This window comes from Lates calcarifer, linkage group LG21 (genome assembly GCF_001640805.2).
Source record: "Lates calcarifer isolate ASB-BC8 linkage group LG21, TLL_Latcal_v3, whole genome shotgun sequence".
Classification (NCBI taxonomy): domain Eukaryota; kingdom Metazoa; phylum Chordata; class Actinopteri; family Centropomidae; genus Lates; species Lates calcarifer.
This window is the reverse complement of record NC_066853.1, coordinates 9,405,562-9,426,010: the sequence shown is the minus strand read 5'-3', so window position 1 is coordinate 9,426,010 and position 20,449 is coordinate 9,405,562. Positions and strand designations below refer to the sequence as shown.

The window sequence follows — 20,449 nt, the reverse complement described above, 5'->3', positions numbered from 1 at the left end:
TTTACTCACATGACAGGTACTCTATGCTGTTCAACTTCTTTATATAAAACTGGAAACATTTTATTACATTCATCGTACAGAATGTCCAGCATTTCCTTGTTAAAATTCTTTAGATTTTTTAAATCTTAAAACTACATTCAAAAAAGTATCAAAAAAGCAAATAGAAAATAGACCTGCTGAAATTATGCATACAAAAATACAAGTATCTCCTCAGAACACAGACTATTTGAACAGGACTGGGCGGCTTTACCCCAGTAAATATGTAAACAGAACAGATAGAGCATCATGAAGGTTTCTCCAAAACTAACTTATTCCATTTTGACCAGTTTTGGTATTACATTTTATCTCTAAAAATGTAAACAGTAACAAACATTACAGCATTTGGCAGTATAATTGTCACTCTTCCAGTAAGGCTCTTTCATCAAGTGTTGACTCTTTTGACAACAACAATACCACTGCCATAAGTGCCACATCACAAGTCAAATTTATTTGGGCGTCCACCGAAATAAGCGTTGTTTGAAGCTACAGACACTGACGTCGAGACTATTTGGGCTCATGGTCGCTAACCACACAGTTAGCACAGTTATTTCAAGGCAAATGTGCTTTTACCATCTACTCCTGTGTCATTACTGGCAAGAGTAGATGGAGATCGCGCAGCATCTCATTTGTGGAGCAGTTTACACTTTGCCAGAGCAGAGTTATAACGTTATAAATTTGGATGGTCAAACGGGTGAATCTGCAAACTTCACATTTGTTTTCGGCACTGGACAAAGGACAGTTTGGCAGATTTCCTTAGTAGTTTACTGAGACTGAAATTTGAAATTATTTTTAGTTTATATGTTACCATTAACTATAATCACTGGTGTTGCTGTATGTGCTTGGTTAGTTTTTACACAACAGTGGACTGAGTGAGTTTAGGAGAAACTGTCTTCAAATAGGATCCGACAAAGCCAACAAAAAGGTAATGCAGATGGACCACTGAGCGTTTAGCAGTGCGCGGATATTGAAAAATGGAATATCAATATGCAAAACTGGAAAAATACAATTCATAATTCAATTCAAAATTTTGGCAAACTGACTTGAACATTTGTGCTTAAAAATGGACAGTCTGTCATAACCTATCATACCCTCTTCAAATTCTCTCCTCCTCTCTGCTCGCCTCCTCCTAACACTTCCTGTGAGTGACAGTACCATACATCACTCCCCTGTCTACTCCTTTGCTTCCTATGCTTTCCCACTGTCACTACCCTGTCAGTATTGGAAACCCAGTTTGTTCAACACGTGCAAGTATTAGTGTTAAGGTAATGGAGTCAGGTAGTAGCCGCAGTTTCGCACATGCATAAAACAAATTGTGTTTTTGGTACATATCAGACATCTACGTCTCACTCCTCTGTGCTAACCACAGATCACCCCTACATCTTCCCCATGTGAGCAGTTGTGTTTCCCAACTCTGGATCTCTTGCAGTCCAGCAATGATGTCTCCCCACCCTCACATTCCACGTCATCCAATAGGATCCTGACGCTGCTGTCTGCCTCACCCAGCGCAGCCCTCTTCATCACCGCCAGCGCCGTCGTGAAGCCGAGCTGTCGACACACCACAGTGCCTGCCTTGCTGGTGAAAAGATCATCGCACACTGTCCCCCACTCTCCTCGGATAAAGATCTCCACTCTGCCTCGATCTGATAAACCATCAGCGCTCACCAGTCTCACTGAACCGGCCCTCAGCCTTCTCCCTCCTCTTCCTCTTTTGATACCGTTGCCTCTGCCTCTTCCTCTGGGTCTCTTGAATACTTGGTTGCCCTCCCCAGCACTTTCCAGCTTCTCTCCAATCCACAGCTTCTGGTCCTGCCCTTTAGGCGGCATGGTGTTGATGGGTGGTCTCTGGGGCTTGTAGGATGGTACGGTGGGTTTCTGGCTCCAATATGGTGGATGAGGTGTGGTCAAGGCTCCAGGATGCTCAGGGTAACTTGTAGAGGTCAGAGCCATCTGGGATCGTTTCAGAGATGTTGTGGATGGAGGAGGAGGAAGCTGCGGTGAAGTTAAAGGTTGGGAGGTGGTACTAGGGGGATACTGAAGGGGTCTGCCATGTCTCCTTGTTGGACGTGTGGTGATGATTGGGGTTTGAGCAATCCTAGAGGAGACTGCAGTCATGACGGTTGTGCGATAACCTGAGGGAGAGACAGAATCACCCTCTTTATTTGAATATATGTAGATTTACAATGTGTTAAAGATGATTTTTTTAAGTAATACACACATATATGGTAAATATGAAGCTACATCCAGCAGCTGGTTAGCTAACTAAGATGTTATTTGGTTAGCTTTATGCTAAACTAAGCTAAATGGCTGCTAGCTGACATCCATATATATAATGGACGAACATGTGAATCATATTGATTGATCAACTTATGGCAAGAAAATGAGTAAGCATGTTTCCTAAAATGTCATACTAGTCCTTTAACTAATACAACAAAGCATTAGTTAAGAGTATGATCCATGACCTGACAGCTCACTAAAGCCATTTAGAGAATTTTTCTTCTTAAACGCAGGCAAAGGAAAGACATAAACACAGACACACAAAGATGAATGTCCAAACTGAGGCTGATGCAGAACCATTTATTCAAAATAAATAATGTCAATGTACCTGATTTAACTTAAAGTAGTGCAAATACTCGAAACATTGATAAGCACCATTTATCCTGCTTTAGACTCTTGTACCAGCCAAAGAAAAGCACGTAAGCAGGAATTAAAGTTGGGAATGAAGGCCACTTTAGCTAATTCCAGTACCTGAGTTTGACATAAGCTCGTGCAAATGGCTCATCCCCCAGTCTATATCTGCACAGGCAAACTTATTCATTAATAACATAAAGTACCCAGTAGTAAGACATTTACCTCTACTGTAATTATAATTACATTTTGAACAATTTAATTGCAATTTTACTAACATTTAATGTTGTGAACACTGCTTTAATCTGTTAAAGCAGATCTATAGTCCTCCGTGATTTAGAGGATTTTTTTTCTTTTGACTTCTCCAGTGCAGAGTTGTTGTAAAGTAAGTGCGGAGACTGATAGGAAGCATAAGTAAGAGAACAAAATTGCACCAAGTCTTAGAAGAGATTAAATTATAAGTAATACACTATTTAACAATAACCTATGAAAAAATTAAAATGTCTATTTTAAAATACAATTTGCTTATAATTTAAAGCAATAAAAATGATCATGAGTACAGTAATTTTAATTGTTTGTGAAACAGTTTCTTAGAGCACTGTGCAAAACAGCCAATTGCATAATTTAAAATAAATATATTACTATAGTATTTACCAAATAAGCCCACTTGTTTTTTTTAAGTTATTTATCACCTTGCTTTGAAGCACCTGTTTAATCATCTTTCTCGACCTAAAACTCCTCAGAGCTATGTAACTCATCGCTAACATACTCGAACAAGCATTTTGGTAGTTTCACTATTCTTGCCCATACAATAAAACTGCTTAAATATAAAAAAGTTGTAATAGCCAGACTGGCACTGTAATAAGTACATCAGATAGATATACAGATCAAAAAGTGGTGAAGTTTGCAAATTTACAGTAAACTTAGCTGCCAAACAATTAAAACTTTTATATTTCATAAGGTTTCATTTCCATATAGCTTTGAGTCATTAGACAGCCTGTAACTGACATTTGTAGCAACCAAGACACCCGCGACAATTATGTACAACTGTGATATTATTATAATTGTGATGTTATTATAATTGTACTAAAAGTGCTGTGATTTTATCACTTGAAAGTAAAATTGCAAAGAATACTCCATTTGAAAACGTGCCTGGAGTTAGGAAGTGTTAATTAAGCTATTAACATGTTAAAATGTAAAAGAAAAGTAGAGCGCAGATGAAGAAACCACCTGGTTTGATGCCGGTGGCTTCTCCCCGAGGCAAGGTGTGCACTGGTTTATTGGTGGGTGTAATTTTAGTCCTAACAATTGACTTAGTGGTTTGATAAATAGTGGGCCTAGTGGTTGGGTTAACAGTTGACCTAGAAGTTGGGTAATCAGTGGAGCTGGCTTGGTAACCAGGTGCACCAGTGGGCCTACCAGTGGGTGTGGTTGTGGCAGAAGTTGTTGTTGCCATGGCCATCTGGACAGTTGCAGGTAAGGTTGTTGGTTTTACTGTTGTGGCTGAGGTTGTTTTTATTGTTGTTGCTTTTATAGTTGTTGTTGGAGGTAATGTTGTCTTTCTCGTTGTTGTTACTTTTATAGTCGTTGATGGTATCGTTGTCTTTCTGGTTGTTGTTTTTCTTGTTGTCTGTAATGTTGTTTTTCTGGTTGTTGCTGTTGTTGTTGGTGGTGTTGGTAGCTGTGTTTTTCTAATTGTTTTTCTTGTTGGCATTGGTGGTTTTATTATTATGAATGGTTTTCTTGGTGTTTTCTTTGTTGTTGTCGTAGTTTTTCTTGTGGTCGTCGTGGGAACAGGTGTTGTGGTCGGTTTCTTGTTGATTACATACTCTGCAAATACAAAGAGGAAGAATTAAAGACATTTCTACAACGTCAAAAAACCTGTCCAGACTTTGACAACATATATTCATGGTGTTTGACTACATGACAAGATGAGGTTTTGGTAGAATAGTCTAATGTTTGTATAAAGAGCAACAACAAAAGGAAACCAAAAGTGAAACAGAAAGAAGTTAGGAAGCATTGTGAGAGAAATAAACATTATTTTAAGACTTCCTGTACCTTCTTTGGGATGGAAATGAATCAGTTTTCCCTTTATCTTAACATGCGATGGCTTGATGCTGCATTTTCCTGGTGGAGCTCGTCTGTGGGGTAACGAGAGGAAAAATTAACACACGTAACTTATTAACCCTCCCATTGCCCTTCGTATTCCGTATACTTTTTTCTTCTTACTATTATTCAAAAACAAAAGATAACCGCTTCAGAATCACAAATGTCATGCACAACAACAAATCCTACTACTACTACTACTACTACTACTACTACATACACACACACACACACACACACAAAGGTACATTGTCGGCCACCGGGTCACTTTGACCCAGAGGAGCTTTTTGAGTTCTGTAGCTTTTTAAAGAACATTTTAAGTAATTTAAGTGTATTCTAGAAATAATTAGTTTAGTCAAGGTCTCCATAACTTGCAGTCCTGGTCCCAGTTAGTTGATGGTTAGTTTCCCGTCTGGTGAAGTTTACACTCTCACAGTTGGCCTCTTGACAAGACCAAAGAAAATGTATCATTTCTCAGATGTGATCAGAAGTACCTTAACTTCTACACCACACACTCATAGTGATGGTTAGCTACCTGGAAGGGTCCACTATCTTATAGATCACTCCTGCTCTGGCTGTCGCACTTGGGGCTCCTGTGGCTAAGAAATACAATTCACCTAGAAAAAGACAAAGAGAAATACTCATTAACAACAATTTTAGTGAAAAAAAAGGGGTGAAAATATGGTGAAAAGCACATAGAAAGGAAGCAGGAGGGAGTGAGATATTTACAAGTATGAATAGGACAAAGAGCGGGAGAGGGAAAACAGGTGATGAAGAGAGAAGAAGGAAGAAAAATGACACATAACAAGGTACAAAATATGTGTTATGGTGAGGGAAGGTGTCTTACAGTAAAGAGGTTTGAACTTTGCTTGAACTTGTCAACTTAAATCTGCCTCAAAACATTCTGAGAGGGAGAGAAGAGATTATCTAAGGCCAGAAGCATGTGTGCAACACTCTCTCTAATAAGTCAGCAGCCTGCTCTCTGTAATCCAAACCAAAGTCTAAGTCAAACTTAACTCTCTACTGAAACATGTAAACTCCTCAGAAATTCAGACAGTGTAGTAAATTGAGAACTTCACGTCACTGAAATGTACTTATCATCACTTGTTCATTGCATTTTAAGTTTGCAAAGCTGAATCACTATGAGTAAGTTAATATTGTCAAAAATGCCGTAAAAATTTGCGCTGCAGGGAAATAATAATAATCACCACTGAGATACGTTGGTTGGTTCAACATGCAAAATTTGGACTGTTTTAGCAGCATCCACCCAACCTCATTAAAGAACCATCAAGTTTGTGATAACATCATTATGTGTTGATGAAGGCCTCCTGGCAAAACAGGTTTTCTTTTTCAAAGTCCAACACATACCACTCAATCGTATTACTCAACTTAATTGTATTAACAAAAATACAGTTTCCCACACCTTAATGACCTAATTTCTTTTATTTTTGGCTAGTTATGCAACATTTGTGTGTAGCTCCACCTTGAATATTATGTAGCCTGATACATGTCATTACCTGCCTCATCCTCAGCAAAAGAGATGATGTATTTATAATGACTGTTGATGAGTTTGGGGAATCTGCAGGTCTGGTCTGTTCCCATACAGATCTCAGTGTACTGCCATTCACCTGTGGTGACATTCTCCTTTAAAGACATCAGACGCCTAAATACAAACAAACAGAGATACACATATATCCACACCAGCACAAATATATCCCTTTAAATACAGATATATAGACACATTTTAGTACTATACAATGAAATTATGTTGTTGTTCAGTGTAAGTGCAGCGTGTTGTGCTTTGTGTTTCTGAAAGTGTTTGTGTTTCTCCAGGTACGGTGAAGTGTTACACATACAAAAAAAAATAATAATAATTTTTGACTGACCAATTGAATAAGGCAGAAATACATACCCACTCATGAAATCCCCAAAGATGTAGAGTCCGTTGAGGTTGGGCATCTGACAGCCTCTGTAGATGTATCCTCCTGTCACTGATTTTCCCAACTTGTGAGGGTAGGCAAAGATAGGCAAGATGTCATCTACACAGACAGAACAACACGTTAGTTCATCACATAACATGAACACAGTGTAGACACAGACTATATACTGTAGGTTATATTAAAGTAATTTTGGAGCCTGACCTCACAAATTTGTTCAGACATAAATGACAAAGTATGACTGGTAAGAAGCTTTCATAGAACAGAAATTACTATGAGTATTTTAACAATTCAATCCTTCTCAACTCATAAAAAGAAGAAGAAACGTAATAGCTCATGTCTGTGTTCACTTTGCAGAGGCTATTTTGTGTCTCTCTGTGCAAATATTAGAGTCTAAAGTCAGCGACAGAGACTCAGAAATTCCACTCACCTAGAGACGAGTTTTGGCAGAGTTTGCGATCGTAGCAGCTGAAGCCCTCTTTTGCCCTCCATCCATAGTTGCCTCCTTTAAACATGCGTTGACACAGTTTTTACTCATCAAAAAAACCACTGTGCAATTTTTCCTAATGGGAGTTGCTTCATAACGCAGTAAATATACTGTAAATACACTTTTGTAATCGCAGAACAATTGTTGGATTGGCTGGAAAAAGAGACATGTAATTTGATGTTTGTTTATTTCATGCCTTTTTTTGGAACAACACAACCAGACCCCATTCACCGTTATTGTTAGGGAGCGTAGGGAGATTAAGCTATGGTGTCTGACTCACTGTCTGACTGTGTGGTCTCAGAGAGTAGTTTTATATGGTGTGGGGATGAGTAGATAATAAGAGTGAGCAACCTCAAGTGAGATCTTTGAAGTAGAGTCTCCTTCCACAGTGAAATGCTGCTTCAAACTACCTTGAACAATGAGGTCCACCTCTTCATATTTGTTCTGGCCTACGTCACCACAAAACATCCTGCCTCTGCCCCGGCCTGTAGTGGGGTCACCACGGTCAATGGAGCAGCGCCACATGTTGCGTACTCCATAGGCATAAATCTCTGCAAAAGGAAGACAGAATGAGATGAAAAACGAAATACAGCTGTTTTTTTCTGTTTGAAAATGGCAGTGTTTATGAAGACATTCACTTTCATGTACTGAGATATGTCTTTCTCAGCAGGAGTGCTGCAGTCACACATTATATGAACTCTTCAGAGATAAAGTCTAGATCAGGCATTTACAGTTCATTCATCTTAAATGTTCGATTCATCGTACAACTCACGCATATATTCCACAAAAAGAATATTTTAGGGGTTTTACCAGGTCGTGTTTGCTTCTCCCTCAGGAACGGGTTGTCTGATGGAATGCTGTATGGGGCGCCATCGTCATTGTTGTCGACATCAATACGCAGCACCTTGCCAAGAAGCACTGACCTATCCAACACAAGGAAGAGCAGATGAGAGACTGTGAAAGATTTAAAGAGTCTGAGGTGAGTGACTGAGGGCTTTTTTTAAAGGCTGGTACAAATAGGCCTGATTCTTTCATTTATTTTTCTTTTCAACTTGTGTTTCACCTTTAACTCCTAAATCCCCTTACTCTGTCTTGTTGTCCTCTTTGTGTATTTATTGCAAATAAAACTTTATCTTCCTCTGTACTGAACTTCGCTGCTTTTTATTTTCCATCAGTATTTCCTCTACCCCATCTTTGTCTTTATCTCTGCAACTTTGGTCCTCAACCTGATCCTCCTCCCTCCTTTAATCCTTAAAATATTCAACCTCGCTCCCGTGTCTTCCTCTCCATCCAACATCCTTTCTTTGGTTGGTGTCCACTCTACCTTCACTTTTCTCTCCGTCACCCCATCTGAGCTGAATATCTAAGTTAGTCCTTTTCCTCCTTTCTTAGTTTCCCCTTCTCCATCTTTTTCCAAGTACACCTCCCTTGTCATTCATTATGCACCCTTCTCCTCCATATGCCCTGATCACTTATACCCCTTTTCCACTCTTTCCAATCCCACGCTCCACTCTCTCTCCCGTACACATACCAGTGTGTGGTGGCCCGCAATGTGTAGTGTCAATATTAGATTTGGCTGGGTGTATCCCCAGTCATTCCCAGAACAGCTAATACACTGTGTCAACAGAACCCCTCAGGAACTAACAAGCTAAACAGCCAAACTGTCTGCAGAGAAGGTGTCAGCATCTCAGCTAAACCATACTGAATGTTTCATAAACTGTGTCATTAACCTTCTGCTTATAAGACTTCAAATGAATGTGTTACTCCGACGGTTTCTCCCACCACAGTGCCATTAACAATTCATTTTAGCTTTAGCCTCTGTATGAATTTAAAAGATAACAAGAATATTTTTTTATTTTGGCATGAAGCTGCAATATTAGTTAGCTTTATATCACACCTTATTTTTTTCCATAATCAATCTCCAAATATGACACTCTTGGAGGTATGTGCAACATATATGAGCAATTATATTTACACCTTTTTTGTTCTTTGGCAGTTATTAACATTTAAACCACTGTGCGTAGATCAAATGAGAATGAAGAATGACAGTCGCAGTTTGTTGCTGAATGACAAACCACATAATAGCATCCACATATACTGTACATGTACATATACTGTACATGTCAACTAAACACATCTCTCATCAGCATCTGTGGACTGCAACCAAACACTTACAGTGTATGGGCAATGCTTTTATTTAAGAATGAGAACAACAAGTCCTCTCTGCCTGTAAATGCAATTACACAGTTTCTACCAAAAGTGTTCAACACTCATTTCAAAGTGCACATAACTGAGGTCCTCTGAACAAACCCTTAAGTATGTTTTGTGCCAGTTTTGAAAATGTATTTTAATTACTGAAATCAATAAACAAGTGCACTGCAGAGCATTGTAGGTTTCAAGGATACTTTTGTAACCTTGAAGTAATAATTAGATTTATATGAGCAGGTCCCACCCCAAGGAGATCCTTGGTTTACGAGAAGTTTTATAAGTATAAGATTATCAGTCTTCAAACAGGTATCATTTACTATATAGTTGTCTCTAAGCAACAGGTCTTAAGTTTATGTTCTCCATAATTTAGATTCTTTTCATTAGACTTTATTTAACAGGAATTTAAGCAACTGGAAATCGTTTCCAGTTAACTAGGCTCTGGTATTTTGTTAATATATGTTTATGTTGACAACACCTCACTGTCAAGGAGGTTTTTAAATTTTTCTTTGATCAGCAGTTTCTTTTTCAATAGAGCAGCCTGAGGGATGTGTTTATCTTATTTAGTCAAATTATTCTAAATTACATGTAAGAGTGAAGCTTTGAAAGAGATATAATTTTGTCTTAACCAATTAGGTTTCAAACTTTTCCTGGGCTCACGTCATAGATTTGCTGCATATTTCAGGTTGGCTTTTTTGGCGTGAATACATATTTTGTTACAACAGTAGTGTGCTAGCTCAGGAGTTTGATGTGAGGTGTTGGTCAGTGTTAATGTCATTCTTGAGCACCTAAATTTGTTAAATTATATTTACTTGTTCTGTGAGTTGCCAAATTCTCCAAAAGGGTCCCCAGCTCGGCCACCATCACCAATAAAGATGTACAGATAGCCGTCATGGCCAAACAGAAGCTGTCCTCCATTATGATTGGATGCTGGCTCTACCACCTCAAGGATGGTTCTACAGCAAGAGAGATAAGAAGAGAATAAATATATACATGTCATCCAAGACATGCATGAATACATTGCAAGTGTTTGTTGGAGTATATACACGTAAAACCATACAGGCCACAGTATATGCAGCTTAGATGGACGAAGTATCATGAAAACTTTGCGTCTCTTTGTTTATATTTGGACTTCTCACCTCTCAGATGAATGATCTAGTTGGTTATCATCATGTGTTGACAGTGTGAATTCGCTGATACGTATCCTCTCCTCCTTCTTGACAGACACAGAGTAGTATACATAGGCTTTTCTGACTGTTGTGAACCTAAGTACAGAAGAGAAGCTAAATGTTCATGTCCAAGTCATGCTTTACACATGATGTAGGCACAGTCACCTTTTCCTTTGAGGTGAAAGGTGTGACAATCTGTGCAAAAAGCCACTTGGTACTGTTGTTATGAAAGTATGAACCTTGGGTGCAGGGCTATGCAGAGGAATCCCCTCTCATCTCCAGCCCATGGTGAGGTGAGGACAGCCCGTGTAAGGTTGAGGAAAGGACGGTCGATCCTGGAGCCATTAGCCAAATACACCCACACATAACCCAGCTGCTCTGCCACAAAGAAGCGATGAGTTCCGTCATCAGCATGAATCATGGCCACAGGGTTACGAAGTCCATTGGCAACCTCCTGTAAACACAACTCCAGGCAACCTTTCGGATCTTCACGTACTGAGCCGAGGTTAGCATTTAGCTCTGGGGGCAGAAGGAGATACAGAAAGGGAAAGCTAGAGTCTTTATGGCAAGAAGACAGACTTGATTGCTACCCCCCTATTCTCCAGATATCTACATGTTGGCATAAAAATCAATTAAGTGCATGTGTATGTATATAATAAGGGATGAAGGGATAGCAAAGCCAGTCTGTTGGTTGCTCCACCACTTTGGCTCAGACTGGCCTCTACAACTACTGGAAAAATTACCATGAAAATGTATACCTTGACATTCATGGTTCCCAGGGGATGAATACTCATCCTCACTATTAGAACAGTCAACAATAGATCCAACACCATACCTGCATTTGTCAGTACATTTGGGTAGCAGTACTGTTTGTCCTTCAGCTCCAGAAAGTCACAGAACCTTTTGCGATCTTCTTCTATCGTTGCAGTCAGGTTTGCAAACTCCTGTGGGCTTCCCATGTCCTCCAAGAGGAGACTGAGCGTGTACCGACACTGATTCCAGTAGTTGGAGCAGTAATCACCACACAGCCCAGGCAGCATCCGCATAGGTGTATTGGCATCTTCAGCATCATACAGGTGGGCAGCATATGGAGAACACTCCTGCAAAGGAAAAGAAACACAAATTTATTTAAGAATGAATATTTAAGAATTTTCTCATGGTTCAAGTTATGAAGACATTATAAATGCAGCACTTTTTTAAAAAATAAAAGCGTGACACTGTAGATGGAAGTTTTTTGCTCCTTTCTATGCAGATTTTTATCAGGGGTTGAGAGTTTTAAGTGTCTGTGCTTATTATCCCTCTTTTAAGCAAATGTGTTTATCTCAGAGGTAGAGTTAAGGACATGTATGGATCAGATAAACTGAGGATTTGTGGACTTATTCTGCCACAGCTCCTCACCGCCTCACTTTAACTGGTCAGGCCTGGGTTATATACAGCCTGTCTGAGTGCTGCCTGATATAAATGGATCCCAGGAAGGTCCAGTCAGTTATTAAGTCACAACCACACTGTCCACACCCAGAATAGTGAGCTGTAGGCACATGGAGGCATGGCAAACCAAACCATCATGTGGTTGACTGGTGCTCTCTCACTCAACGCCAGATTAGCCTAACTGATCATCACCGGGAAGTAGTGAACAAAAAAAACCAGCATAACATCACTTATTTACTCATAAAATGTTTGGCAGGGACACAAATATGAAAAACCAACTGACTAGATGGTAACAGATGCACGAACTGTAGTTAAGTACAGTGTCAGGCAAGTTAAATGAGAGTAAAATGTCTATATGAGCAATAACGGTGGTAAAAGCGGGACTTTCATCTATTGCAGTTTGTAGAAGACATGCAATTCATTTTGTTCCTAGTGGATAATTTGTTGAGATGAGTACACTTTCCCAAAGGATGTTTTTGGCATTTAGGCAAAAAAAGGTTTTAATTATTTAGCACAAGTCAGAAGAACTTAGACTGACTCTTATTGTTAGTCCACGTAGCAGTTGTAGGCCTTGAAACCAAATGTGCTGTTGTCTCTTATTAACCCAAGGAGAGATAAATTCAAGAAAAGTTTCAACTGTATTGTGTCACAGTCTTCCACCTGAACTCAGTAGTTACACAAATGTGGATTAATGCTAGTGGTTACACAAGTGGTGGATTTATTCTCGTTAAAAATACATCTACATCTAATTGCAGGCACATGTAAATAATCTACTGTAACAATAACAAAGAAACCTGGTTGATGAAAACACTTCCATGCACAAGAAACTACAACTTTACTTGCACACCTACACAGGCAAACTCTGCGTGTAACAGAGCTTATGTTTGCTCGTACCTGAAAAAGCTGCTTATGAATTATTTCCATTTTTATTTCTTTGTGCATGTCAAGCTCAAAAAGCCCCATTAACCGTGACACCTTATCAATTATGGATATAATACAGGAGAGAAAAGGAAGGAAGTTATATGTCACAGTCTGAGAGTGTATGTACTGTATGCATAGTTGTTACTGCAAGTATTTGTGTGTATGTGCTGGTTTAGTTATTAATTTATTTGTTGATATTCCTCCAAGTTATATAAAGGCATGTTTGTGTGCTTGTACATGCTTTTATTTCTGCTTAAACATTATTTCAATATTTTTTGAAATAGCTTAGTTATTACATAACTTAGTTAGCTAAATCCCTTAGCACCCGATTGCCAGAATGTGTGTCAAGATTTATTTTCCTTCAAAGTCATGACTCAGTCAAATCTCAACACACATACACAACACATATAAAGGATGGCACTGTCTTTTCTGTTCATAATAACTAAGGTCCATAAATTGACTTAGAAATCAGAGGTAAAAGACGCTCCTCATAACTGTAGAACTTGTCTGACAACCTACATGTTTTTAAGCTTTCTTCAGTATCAGAGTCATCCAATGATAGTGATGCATACTGTACATCCATGTGTACATTACAAACAGAGCTGCTAATAGCTAATTCAGCATACCATTATTGGTGCCAGTGTAAAAACATTATAAGTTGTTGATGTGATATTGTTTAATCAAAGTTGATGAGAATGTACTGTAAGTTTTTGGCTCACACAGCTGTATGAATAAATAATACCATTACTCACCAAAAATAGAGACAGAGAAGCTAACTGCAACAGAGAATCTTTGTTAAATGACATGAAAGTACATTTCTGGGCAGAGATCAGAGCCATCTTTGGGAACAGCTTTAGCTCTACAGGGCGAAACCAAAGCTGTGTTCAGTCAGAACTGCTGGAACTGTTGATGAAAGCAGTTTCTGGAGCAAACTGGGATGTGGAGCAGATGGAAGCTGACTGAATCGATTCCTACGCTTCCTTTTTATTCATCTTCTTTACTATTCACACTGTATTTCAAGCAAGAGTCATGCAGATGTTTCACATAGCGGTGTCTGGTTTTGGACGCATATGGTAAATCATTTGATGCCCACTCATCACTGCAGCTACAGGTTCACATGGTCTTCACCTCTCTTGTTTGACCAACTGAAGCTGAAAAACCACCCATTGTTCTGAGACAGCCTTATTTTGGCTCCTATTATCATAGGGTAGGATAAATGCATATAACTTCTAACAGCTGTTCCCTAACAATGCAACCACTTCAAACTACCATAATTTGGTGTTTATGCTGTCCAGTTCAGAGCAGACCGAGATTCAAACTTGAGCAGGAAAAATGCCATTTTCAGTCTTTCTCACTGGCATCTATGTTCCTGACTCTCCATGCTGCACTGACTGGTCCGCACGGCTGTCTTTTATTATAGCAGAGAGAGAGAAGACTCGTGGCAAACAGATGCCTGATAAATGTGTGAACCTGAACCTTGACTGGACCCCAAAAGGGAGGGACAGAGAAAGTGAACGGTAGAAATGAGAGATGTAGAGAAAAGAGGAGGAATAACTTAATAACAAAACTTAAACCTGTGTGATATCCATTTACTGTAAATCACAGCTGGAGTCAGATACTGCACGTGGATGCTGAGCTCCAGTAGTTATGATTGTGGTCAGAAAAGGACAGAAGGACAGCAGCTGGTTGGCTGCTGTGTGTTTGAGATTTGTTGTGGTATGGTGCATTCACATGCTGCTGGGAAACTTGAACAAGAAAAATTAAGGAACGCTGTTACAGTGCTTAAAAGTGCTTATTAAAAATGCAGCAGGGGAAACAGTTAATTCAGTGTTCTGTTGTTTAGTAAGTGCTTGCTAAATGTTTTTGGAGTAGCCTCAGGTCGGATTTTGTTGGTTTTGATTTTAATATTGGATGTAGTCATATTAAAAAGGCAGAACAAGGTTGAGCAATAGCTGCAGTTATAACACACACACACACACACACACACACACACATTTTATTCTACATCTGCATTAAACTGATGGCCTCTTGTCCTCTTTGTCTGTCTTAGGGAATCTCTGATCTCCTTTCTTAAGAATCCTCTGCCTGTTTTTATGTTTCCTTTAATTTCTGCCAGATTTAATCTATTTCACTGCTTTTATGTATCTCTCCTCCTCATTCTCCTCCTCTATGTCCCTCTCTTGAAGGAGCTTGATATATCCTGTACCCCTGGCCAGGGGAGGAAATGGTTGTTTGTTTTGTCAGTTAAGCTAAGGGATCATGACAGTCTCCCTCCTGTCTCCCTGACACGCACGCACGCACACACACACACACACACACACACATACACGCACACGCACACACGCTTGCTTACTCATTTCCTCACTCTCTGTCTGTCAGTCTCTGTCTCTCTATCTGCTTGCCAGTCTCTCTTTCCCCCTCTTCCCTGTGTCATTGATATCAGGAAGCTCCTGTAATGCAGCTGGAACAGAGGGTCTCAGTGTAGTGGGTTTACCCAGGATAAGTACCTTGGCAGTGTAACTCAACCACCTCCATGGCCTCTTTCATTGACCTGGGAGCGACCACAACCACAGAATGGGTCTCCTTCCAGAGGAGATTTAAAAACAAAAACAACTAAAAACTAAACAAATAATCATGATAAAATATATTAACAAAATTTTAATAGTTCAAAGAAACAACCACATATTTCAGTGCTATAGTTCACTTCTTTTAACTGATCCTTTGGTCTAAAGACTGAAAAAAATGAAAAAGGTTTGGGACTTTTGTTTTCCTTTAAGATAACTTTTAAGATAATTGTGCTCATTTAAGAAATGAAAAAATCACACGCCTGCAAAATAACAGTTTCTTCAAAACAGTTTCTCTACAGGAGCTCGTTAACTAAAAATAACTCTGTGTGTAAGGTTTAAAAAAAAGAGAGACTCCACTCTAAGCTTTACATATTTACATTGTTTTGAATTCAGGCTATATATCAGTCAAACTAGACTAACCATAGAAAGTCGTACGTGCGCTGCAGTGCTGTCATTACACACAACACATGGCCTGCCCTGCTTGGAAAGAACCACAGTAGGCTATAATTACCACAGTGACAGAAACCTATATTTTACGAGTCAGAGGATTTGTCACTGTCTTTACATAGTGTATGATCTTTTAAACTGCCAGTAAAACTGGCAAAAGTGTTTTTTTTTTTTTTTCCCCCATTGTTATGGTGTTGATATCAAAGATAAAAGTGTTATTCGTGGGACAGCCCTCAGCCCGGTTGTTTTGGCTTCTGTAGAATGAAGATTATATCTGGAGCATAAAGTATGCACCAGGCCAAAATTGCGCTGCACCAATCATTCAATTTGCACTCACGATCTGCACGTAGTTTAGTGTCTGAGCTGCAAAGTCAGCGCCAAATTATGCAATCAGTGAGTAGTACTGGCTTCGTGGCTCTCTCTCTAACATTAGTGAGCTCAGAAAAGAAACTAAAACGTGGTGATACTCTAAATAGAAAGTCATTATTACCCAACATTTATGAAGATTGCCATCTCACTTAAAATACAACTCAAATCTATGACAATATTTAACTTTATTTTGTCATTTTTGACTACTGCAGTATGAGTCATTGTTTTTAATATCTCTGGTCTTTAACAGTCTGAAACTGTTACTTGTTTATCAAATTCTCCTATTACAGTTCATTTATATCCACTCACAATACTGTCACAGAATACAGCTTATTTTAGTTTTCCACTATTTAAGGTAGTACATAGATTTCAGTCAATATGCTTGATAGTTAATGCCCAAGACATTCAAATTCCTCTGAACTTCCCAATTATGTTGTTCAATCTTGTGTGTATTTTGTGGGAAAAAGAAAAAGTACTATAAGTGTGCTGTTACATTGTGCTGTAATCTTTTCTCATATAGTTGTTCTGTATCAGCATCTGGAGTCTTGTTAACCCATGCCTATGTCTGTGCCTCACGTGAGAAAAGATACTAAACACATGTTTTCTGGGAATCTCGGAGGGATGAGGCATAGTTTACTCTTTGTGGATTTACTGTATGCGTTACACACATGAGAAAATGTAAGCCAGTGAGTCCTCTTTCAAGTCTTTGTTTGACAGTTTTAAGTCAATAACTTGCTCTGCTTTGGGTCAAAGAACCTCCTCTGAATTTAGCTGTAATGTTCAAACCACAGTTAAAAATTTGACTTTATTGCAAAGCATTATTTGGCTTATTTGGGTTCACATGGCCCAATTACAATTACAGGCTAACCTCACCAAGAACTCATGAAGTGATAGTTAAGACTGTGGTTTAGCTTTCCAAGCATGAGTAAACTCCTGTCTAACAGATGTCCCATTCTCCATGCAGCCATTAAACCACACGTTTTGTTGGTTACTGTACTGTACAAACCACACCACGCTTTCTTCTGGAATGAAACAGAAACTTAGATTTCCTAGAGTTCTCAGTGTGGTTATTTAGTCCCCACTAAAACACATATGATACATACTCGTGAATTTTAACTGCTCAAAATATGCACACTGTGCTAATCTTAAAGGCACGTCAACACCAGGTTTCCTACTTGGGTCTGCAAACATCCGCAGACGGACAAATTTACCTTACATGAGAGACATATTTAGGTTCACAATATTTGGGACTGAATAGTCAGTACAACACATACTGGAAAAGATGAATGTGGGTCCCACTGGGAAAATGACTGTATGTCTTGCATTGACAGGTATGTTTCCAGTGCAATGGCACAGTTTCAGATCTTGCTTAATGCAATTAAAAACAGATATTGTCTCTTTAACATCAGGATGCCCAAGAAGATGAACTCTTACCCATATAATGTAGCATAATGGTATTTTTTTTTTTTTTTTTTTTTAAAGAAATCTTTCTCTTACCTGGCAGAGGATGCTGCGTATGTACTTGCTGCAGGTGATGTAACCTGAGTGGTCAAAGTTTTCCATGATGGAGTAAAACTTGACTGATATCTCCCCATCCTTCTCCAGGTCACAGCATCCAAACTTGGAGTACTCCTTGCAGAAGACCAATGGCTGCCGGGGCTCAAACGGAGGCTTGTAGTCCAAACACTGTGGGTGACAGCTCCCCCACCAGGTCTGGAGGAGCAACAGCAGCACGTACAGAGGCAGGTGAGGGGAGATGGTGTGCCGCAGGATACGCTGAGGGAGCAAATTACAGGTCTGTGGGGCCATTGTGTAAAGATGCTATCTTTCAGTTCAGGATAGTGTAGCTCTGGACCCAATAATGCTGTTAGTCAAAGCAGCTTGTGTGTGATATTTCAGTATAATGTGTGAGAGAAAGGAAGCCAATGTATATATTACATCTCCACCAGCATCTGTCAAGCACAGGTTTGACACTCAAGGTTAAAATTCATGTAATATTTTAGAGTGTTGGATGCCCTCATTTGATGTCCTGGTTTTCGCAGTTTCAGGCAGACGTGTGTGTGTGTGTGTAGAAATGTGTGTCTATCAAACACACTGATCCAGCATCACACCTGCCTGCAAGTTGGCCAGAGGCCTACAAAGCACTCAGGATTGCGCTGGTTAAATTATCAACCCACACATCACACTTATATGGCAACCTGCCCCTTGTGATCTGTGTAAATAAGGTCAAACTGATCCAGATCCAGTGAAATCTTTTGGTGGTGGAGATCTGCAATTGATTGGCAGAACCAGCGAACACAAATTCTCAAAGGAGATCAGGTTTTCAAATCTTCCAGTTACTGAAGCTTAATGTCCATCACGTGATAATTTCTCAAAAATACGTTTTCTGGATGCTAAGCAGTCTTCAAAAAAGCATTTCTAAGAAATAGTCCAGCTTCTTAAAAACAGGGATGAAATTCAAGAAAGCATTTGAAAACTGAAAGTTTGCATCCTCAGCCAAAGTTTCTGCAAAATATTTACTTCCAGCTTGAAGTCACTTGGAGAGTCCCGCTGTGTTTGCTCTGGACATGTGCTCACTCGCTGCAGCGGATATAAGCCATACATAGAGACCGACGGCAGGAGAGAGTGGAAGAAAGAGAGAGAGAGAGAGAGAGAGAGGGAGAGAGGCTCTTTCATTCAGACACAGAGCCACGCTGCAGCCTTAGCTTAGATCCCTCCCTTCTTGCTTCTTTCCTCCTCCTCCTCCTCCTCCTCCTCCTCCTCTCTTCTTTTCCTTTGCTCTTTCACTCTCCTACAAAAGACACATGCATTCCTTCCCATAGCATGCGGTCTATATTGCCCTGAAGTTGCAACTTTCCACCTCTCCTCCCTCTGGGCTCCCCCCACTTTCAGCATTCCCAGACCTCCTCTCTGTCTCTGCCGTTTCCAGACAGACTCACTCACACTGCTGTGTGTGTGTGTGTGTGTGTGTGTGTGTGTGTGTGTGTGTGGTCAGATGAATCAGGACGTGTGCTGGAAGAAAAGACCAATGGACTCTCCAGACACAATTCCAAGTGTTATGTTAAAGAGCAGACCCGGCCAACATTTGCATCCAATTATATTTACTTCAAGTAATTGTAGCTGTATATCTTCCTTTTGAATAGCTCAGAGACAGGTCAAACAAAAGACAACATTAGTGTTATCTCACATTGTGTTACTCGAATTTGGATATTGTCACTTTCTTGTAACTTACTGAAGCAGCTATAATTGATAGTTTTATATAAACAATGAATCATGTAACTACTTGTATGTAAAAGGGGTTCTTACAGTGGAACAAAAATCTGAGAATCATCACCAGACTCTGCAGTTTTAGGCCCATGACTTTGCTGTTTTGGTTCACTCTCTCTGCAGCAGAGAACTGTTTTCAACAAAAGAAAGTACCAAATGACACACAGACAATGGAGCATGTGGCAGCTAAAAAGCCAGACTGTTGGTGGCGACCAAAGCAGAGCTACTAAAGCATGCTTAATATTTTTTTAAAAATCACTTATTTTAGTTGTAAAAAATGGCATTTAGGTTTTCCAGTTTCTTTGATGTTGTTGTTAAAGTAATTTGTGTTTTATTTAGACTGATTTGTCAGCATTTTGGAAATTATATGGTATGGGAATGTAAATCCCATACTGTATAATTTTTTCCCCCATAATGTTGGTGAAATGTCACAGTGCATTGAGCATATTGTAGACTAAAGGATGAGCAGTGGGTGCATGTGCCTGTGGTTTGTGTGTCTATGTGTGTGTGTGTGTGTGTGTGGACGCCTGTGTGTGGACATACCGCTACCATCTGTGTCTCATTACTGTCCAGCCACCTTTCAGATCATGGAGTGACTCCCATTTGGCTGGCTGACTGTGAGACACTTTATCACTCTGCACTCACAGATAGGAAAATAATCTACAGCCAGACGCTCCTGGAATTAAATAGATCGATAGACACTTTAACATGTTATGTAACTTCATGATTAATCACAGTTCTTAAAGATTAATAAAGCAAAAATAAATGGGTGCATTTTCATTTAAAATATAAATGTAACCTCCTACACACAGTGAATGCAGTTTATCACCTTTTCTCTGCTAAAACTGCTATCACCAACCTCACTAGAGGTTTATGTTTTAT

The 20,449-nt window shown here is 39.5% G+C and overlaps 1 protein-coding gene across 1 annotated transcript; it reads right to left on the bottom strand.

Annotated features, from left to right (window-relative positions):
* Positions 1–345: 345 nt before the first annotated feature.
* Positions 346–19,025, bottom strand: si:ch211-136a13.1 (HHIP-like protein 1). The gene is made up of 14 exons (XM_018684396.2): positions 17,798–19,025; positions 11,404–11,668; positions 10,808–11,087; positions 10,539–10,664; positions 10,212–10,355; positions 8,005–8,117; positions 7,605–7,745; positions 7,138–7,212; positions 6,683–6,809; positions 6,288–6,433; positions 5,306–5,387; positions 4,723–4,805; positions 4,084–4,494; positions 346–2,168 (listed from the first exon to the last, which is right to left on the bottom strand). The coding sequence occupies exons 1-14, from the start codon at positions 18,107–18,109 to the stop codon at positions 1,396–1,398; spliced, it is 3,078 nt and encodes a 1,025-aa protein (XP_018539912.1). The 5' UTR covers positions 18,110–19,025; the 3' UTR covers positions 346–1,395.
* Positions 19,026–20,449: the final 1,424 nt, after the last annotated feature.

Bases quoted from the DNA above. Each gene is read 5' to 3' on its own strand.
- si:ch211-136a13.1 (XM_018684396.2), bottom strand. From the start codon at position 18,109: ATGGCCCCACAGACCTGTAATTTGCTCCCTCAGCGTATCCTGCGGCAC. The intron at 6,810-7,137 runs GTGAGTGGAATT...CTGTCTGTGTAG, and splicing joins CTGCCAAAACTCGTCTCTAG to ATGACATCTTGCCTATCTTT. The intron at 2,169-4,083 runs GTAGGCCCACTG...TCTCTCCCTCAG, and splicing joins TGCCACAACCACACCCACTG to GTTATCGCACAACCGTCATG.